Here is a 6000-nt window from a genome sequence, read left to right on the forward strand (position 1 = left end):
TTTCAATATGAAGTGTCTTATCCTAAGAGACGTGACTTTCCACGAAAAGACTTTTCCAAAAGTCTCCTTGCATCTATTTAAACCCCACTCATTCTCCTTACATGTGTTTTAGAGACGGAAACTCGTACTAGATGTTGTAGTTTGCATATTGTGGTCAAGTGCCAAAGAAGAATTTGTACTATATCTGATTGCGTTCGCCATATTCATCTTTATTGCATTGTTGTGTTAATGACGAATGAAATTGTTGTACCTTGGAAGACGTGCCGCTATGAAACCGTTATAGCATATATACAGGACGAATAACATCTTAAGGAAAGATATTGCTCGCATTGGTTCAAGTAGGTTTCCTTAAATTGATGTTTTAAATTGATCCTTCTTTTCTTGTTTTGGCATTTGCATTCAAGTAGGTTTCCTTTAATACGATGTTTTAAATTGGTCTCTTTTTATCCTTCTTTTCTTGTTTTGGTGTTAGCATTACGGGATGTAATACATGGACAATAATTTTCTTGTTTTGGTGTTAGTATCACGGGATATAATACATAGACCAAATCATGTTATAAAGAGTTGCATCGAAATCATGTCATAAAGAGTTGTATCGAATCCGCGATTGTGTTATTAAAAAATCGGTAGCAAAGATATCTGGAACTGCCTTGCTGCACCAACCAACCTTAACTATACAACCTTGCCCACCCAATCGATCAGGGCTCTTCAATTAGTTGTGTTGTTCTAACTAGTAACATAACTTCACAAAAATAGAACATCTGATCTAAAGAGATGAATCAAATACATATAAAATCTAAAACGATGAAAAAATATCCTTTTAAGTTTTTTTGCTTGCAACTAAACAGTTTTCCTCCTTATTGCACACAACAATGACTGCCTATGAAAGAGGGTTTAAGCAGATGCCAGCATATATTTTTCTCTGTACAACATAATAATCACCCCAATTTCGTTTCCTTAAACCCTCTACCCAACCAATCTGAACTATTGACAGCAGAAAAAATTTAGGCAGCATTTACGAATTCGCGAGAAACTCAGGCAAGAACAATTTAGACATGAGCAATCCGGACATGAGCAATCTGGACATGAGCAACTCAGACACTTAGGCCAACAGCAACAACATCTAATGCTACAAGAACAGTAACATTTGTTAGTAGCAGCAGTTGTAGACGAAGAATTAGGATTTGTTTTTGGCAGCCTAAGAGTTTGACGGATCTTCTTCAAGCGGGTTTCTGTTGTCATCTTCTCCATTTCTTGGATGAATCCATACAAATGACGTATGTAATCAGGGTAGAGCTCTAAGTTGCAGTGTCCACCTCCTTTGATCCATAAGGGTTCATAGGGTTCCCTTGATAATTGCCATAACCCATTTCCATGAAACCAATTTACTACGTCATCTTCAGTGCCCTACAATAATATTTAAACCACCACATTACATACTTCATATAATCCACTCCCAATTTCGCAATTTAAAACATAACATCTTTGAACAGTCCCCACAGTTTGGTGATAAATTCCTTAGTAAAAGAAGCCAAGAGTCGTAAAGGAAGTATAATAGAAATGAATCACCAACTTTACTAACTGAAGCATTGTCAACATTCTTGGGGAACTAGTATAAACTCTTGTTGCTCAAATTAGTCATTTCAACGAAGACAGAACGGAGTGTATCTATGATCACTTGAAAAGGAAACGAGCGGATAAAAGGAATAGCTTGAGTGAAAATTTTGTATAACGAGCTTCTGATTTCACAAGCACTCTAAATAATAAAACCAGTGAGCTTAATAAGAGATGAAACGAATCAAGAAGGTACTCACATGTATGACAAGCACCGGGCATTTCACCTTTTTAATTTTGTTGATGTTCTGCATTGTTACGGTATTTTAAGTACATCAAAATTGCAAAAAAGAAAAACAAAATGCTCATTACAAATTGATGCAAGGATCGTGAGATACTCACTTTATATATGTCAAAGCAGAGAGTGACTTTCAATTGACAAAGAACGCGAAGTCCTGATAGTATAGCACTGTGTAGAACCACACCTCTCAACCTTGGCAACTTAGCTGCTAGATGGAGCGTGGGTCCACTTCCGACTGATTGACCATACAAAATCAAGTCTTCTTGACTAACTCCATACTCAGTTTGAAGACATTCATATACTGCTTCAATGTCAGCATAGGTATCATGCTCACTTGGCTGAATTGTACACAAAATCACAAGCTTAAGTGGTGGGTACTCAGATAATGGTGGTAGGATAATAGACACAGTTTTAAGAAAAAAGTAGCAATCCTGGAAATCCAAATATTGACGTAATATATTATATGGATGAGCTAAAGAAGAAACCCCACCTTACCAGTAGACGCCCCATACCCTGAATAGTCGTATCTGCAAATTGAAACCAACTTGGATATGATCAGAAACGTCATAGAAATGGAAGAAAGTTTGGATGATGGTATGAAAATTGAGAACAAGAAATGCAACTAAGCAAGAAAACTAACAAATGGTGAAGTAGATATGCAAAGTTAAATTCGAAAACTAGAAATGCCCAAAAATTAAGAAGGATCTAACAAAGGAAGGTAAAGATGATGTGATCGAAGTACTTGAAAAGTAAGATCACTGGGAGAGATACTAAAAGGTAGAATTCAAAAGATTTATATAAAAACAAAAGAATACAAACAAGATATCTTTGAATCACATAAAGTGAGAAAGGAAAAATAAATGGAGATCACAAAATCTTCGTGTATAAATTCCGATGGAATTTTACCAGGGAAAAATAAGACAAAAAAATTGTAAAAAATGGAAACTAACTCGAAGAGGATTGATATCACACAAGGAAATACCTAAAACAGATAAAAAAGAACAAAACCACTCCATTTTTTGAAGCAAAAAGTATTGATTGATTCAAGAATCCAAATACAACCAAAAGCCAATTTAACAGAATTCAACAAAAACACATGTTTATAAAGTAGCAAACTAAAAATAAAAAATTAATTCCATAACACAATTGAAGGATCAAACTATGATTAAATTAAACGAAACCCATCTCAGAAAAACTAAATCCAATATGAATTATCAGAAAAACAAACCCTAAAAGTAGTAATATGGTGATAAGTAGTAGTTAAGTAGACACTAACCCCATGAGATTAACTCTAAGATTAAGTTTGAGCTGAACAAAAAGATCATAAAGCTGACCAAGATCAGCTGCATTTCCATGTGAATAAAGAAGAGTTAAACGAGCATAAGGATTTCTTAGATACATAGCTACAATCTTTTTCCCACGCTTAGTTTTGAGTTGTCTAACATCCATTGATGAATCTTCCTGATTAATTGATGATGAAACCAAAACAAACTTTCCATTTTCTTCTTTCTTCAACTGATAAGTTGACGGACGTGGTGGAAAAAAAGCTAACTTTGCTGCTAAATTAGAAATCAAACACCCATTTCTCCCCAAAACCATTGATTACCTCCCAAATCATTGACAACCTAACATACTCTTAAAAAACCAATCTTTAGGGCTTCAAATCTGATATACAGAAACTGCACAAGCACACCCCAGAGCTTTACATATGAAGATAAATCATGGATTTACTTCATTTTGAGTAGAAGAACGGATAGAAATGAGAAACGAGAAATGGGGTTTTTATCTAAACTAGGGTTTGGGAAAACAGTATTATGTACATCAAACTTTTAAAAATTATCTGAGATCAGAATAAACTTCATTTCTCTTTTTTTCTTCTGATTTTCTAGTTTTGTTTTTAATAAATAAGAGATTGGGACTGATAATAAAATGTATTTCTAGGGTTTGATTGAAGAAAATCAGGAAACAAACTTTCTCTCTTCGTTTTCTCACTCTACTCCTTGTTTTATGAGTTCAGAGAGAAGTGAGTGGAGTGGAGAGTTCACTGGAACTTTGCATTGATTGTTTAAGACTTGTTTTTTGTCAGCTAGTGTAATATTCATACAACAAACTGTAACTTATTAATTACTTTCTCTCTCTCTTTTCATTTTTCATCATATATTTTAATCTTATTCTGAATCTCAAAGATCTCCTCCGTTGATACTTTTTGCATGGAAGCCAACGGAGCAAAGTGAAATTTTAAGTACTGTATTCTCTTCAAGATACACGGTATCAGTCGTTGGATGCTTTAGTTTTCATATATGAATATGAGGATTAGATTAGATGAATAGATAGGAACCAGATGTAACATTTTTTGGTTCTGTGGATCAAAATGATATCCGGATTGAACTCCTCGGAATGCCTAGATTCTCTCACACGTGACACATCCAGGTAAGCCGTTAGAACTTAGAATATTCATTCAATATATTAATAAAGAAGTAGGACCTGCTTTCTATTCAGACTACTACACTCTACAGTAGAGCTGTCAAACGGGCAAGCTAGGGTCAATCCGGCCCTAGCTTGCCAACCCGTACTAGGGTTAGGGTCAATCCTACCCCTAGTACTATTCACGAACAAGCTCAAAACCCCAATCATAGCCCTAGACGGGTCAACTCTGGCGGGTTGGCGAATTGGCTTGTTAATGTTATCAATTTAAAAATTAAATTTAAAATTTAGGATTGTTTAGGATTATTCATTTAGTAAAGGTCGAACCTAGGTCAATTTGGTGTTTAACTAGAAGCCCCACCACTGAGTTGTAAAGTGGACGTTTTTATTGCCACTTAATCAACGATATAGCCGGTTACGCCGCTTTAGTTTTCTTAGGCAGAGAACCCTAACATCAACTAAGCATTTTACTTCTTTTTTTTTTATCATTTTATAAGTTTAAATTAATGTGAGTAAGACTAACTCACTGTTTAAATTATGCTAGTCCTTTTATCAATTTAGGACATCCCGAATAAATATGTGATTGATGAATCTAAGTTGTAATTTAATTTATTGATTGATTATTTAAAATCTAAAAATTGTTATATTTGTTCGGGTAGATCCAAAATTAGCTTTATTTATTGATTTAAAATTAACTAATTCTAATATATGTTTGCAAATCATGGATTTTAAAGAGTTGGTGGGATTGAGGGATATATTTATTAATTTTGACGGGTTGACGGGTAACCCGCGGGTTGGCCCTAGCCCGGCTTGTTTTCTAGTAGGGTTGTATATGCCAACCCTAACCCGGCCCGTTTAGACAACAAGCCAAGTCGAGCCGGGTTGAAACAAGCCGGGTTAGGGTCAACCCGCAAGCCGGGTTATAAATTGACAGCTCTACTCTACAGTCTAAAGGTTTACAACTTCGACGTATACACGTGTACGTCAGTAGTACCCTGCGGAACTTTTTCTTTCTCAATTTTCATTTTCATTTTCATTTTACCTTCTTCTATTACAATCATGTTAAAGGGGCGGCACGTTCCGTTAGAGGGGTGGTAAGTGTGATAATAATGTCCTTCTAATTGGTTAGGGAATGTCCTATAGGGGGTGTAAATTGATTAGATTACCCTTTTCATCTTAAATGGACTGATTAACCTAATGAAATCAGATCTCTTCTCCTCCTCCATTAAAATTGAAATTTTCATCATCATCGATTTGAAAAATTGATAATCGCTGATTGAAAACTATATTTCGAAAAACCCAGTTAGAGTTTAGTTTATTGTGTATGATTTAAGTTAGTTTTATGTCAAAAATTAGGGTTTTGAATCAAAATTGAAATTGAAATTTCTGTGTTGCATATGAGTTACGGTTGGTAATAACTCCAATTGGAACCGTAACTATAGATTTGGTTGATGTTACAGTTCATTTAACTCAAATACCAATCGTAAGTTCTTGATTTTGAGATAAAATGTTCAGTTACGAAATTTTTTTTGCAACCGTAAATTACTTACGGTTGGTCTCGTTACTTAAGTTACAAACCGTAATTTGTCCTGGATGTTTCATTTTCTTTTTACGGTTTATAATTGCATCACTGTTATCTACTGTATTTGAGTTACTACTTGTAACTCAAATAACCTTACCAACCGTAGGTTAGTTACGGTTGATCCCGATTCATTAGTTAC

At 34.8% G+C, this 6000-nt stretch overlaps 1 protein-coding gene across 1 annotated transcript; it reads right to left on the minus strand.

Annotated features, from left to right (window-relative positions):
* Positions 1–751: 751 nt before the first annotated feature.
* Positions 752–3919, minus strand: LOC113301670 (alpha/beta hydrolase domain-containing protein 17B-like). The gene is made up of 5 exons (XM_026550456.1): positions 3132–3919; positions 2346–2382; positions 1957–2193; positions 1815–1862; positions 752–1407 (listed from the first exon to the last, which is right to left on the minus strand). The coding sequence occupies exons 1-5, from the start codon at positions 3452–3454 to the stop codon at positions 985–987; spliced, it is 1068 nt and encodes a 355-aa protein (XP_026406241.1). The 5' UTR covers positions 3455–3919; the 3' UTR covers positions 752–984.
* Positions 3920–6000: the final 2081 nt, after the last annotated feature.

This window comes from Papaver somniferum, chromosome 8 (assembly GCF_003573695.1).
Source record: "Papaver somniferum cultivar HN1 chromosome 8, ASM357369v1, whole genome shotgun sequence".
In the NCBI taxonomy this organism is placed as follows: domain Eukaryota; kingdom Viridiplantae; phylum Streptophyta; class Magnoliopsida; order Ranunculales; family Papaveraceae; genus Papaver; species Papaver somniferum.

What these genes read in the sequence shown, in the direction of transcription:
- LOC113301670 (XM_026550456.1), bottom strand. Translation starts at nt 3,454, where the DNA reads ATGGTTTTGGGGAGAAATGGGTGTTTGATTTCTAATTTAGCAGCAAAG. An exon ending in ATGGGGCGTCTACTGGTAAG is followed by an intron (nt 2,194 to 2,345) that starts GTGGGGTTTCTT and finishes TGTACAATTCAG; the next exon opens with CCAAGTGAGCATGATACCTA. An exon ending in TCTGCTTTGACATATATAAA is followed by an intron (nt 1,863 to 1,956) that starts GTGAGTATCTCA and finishes GTAACAATGCAG; the next exon opens with AACATCAACAAAATTAAAAA.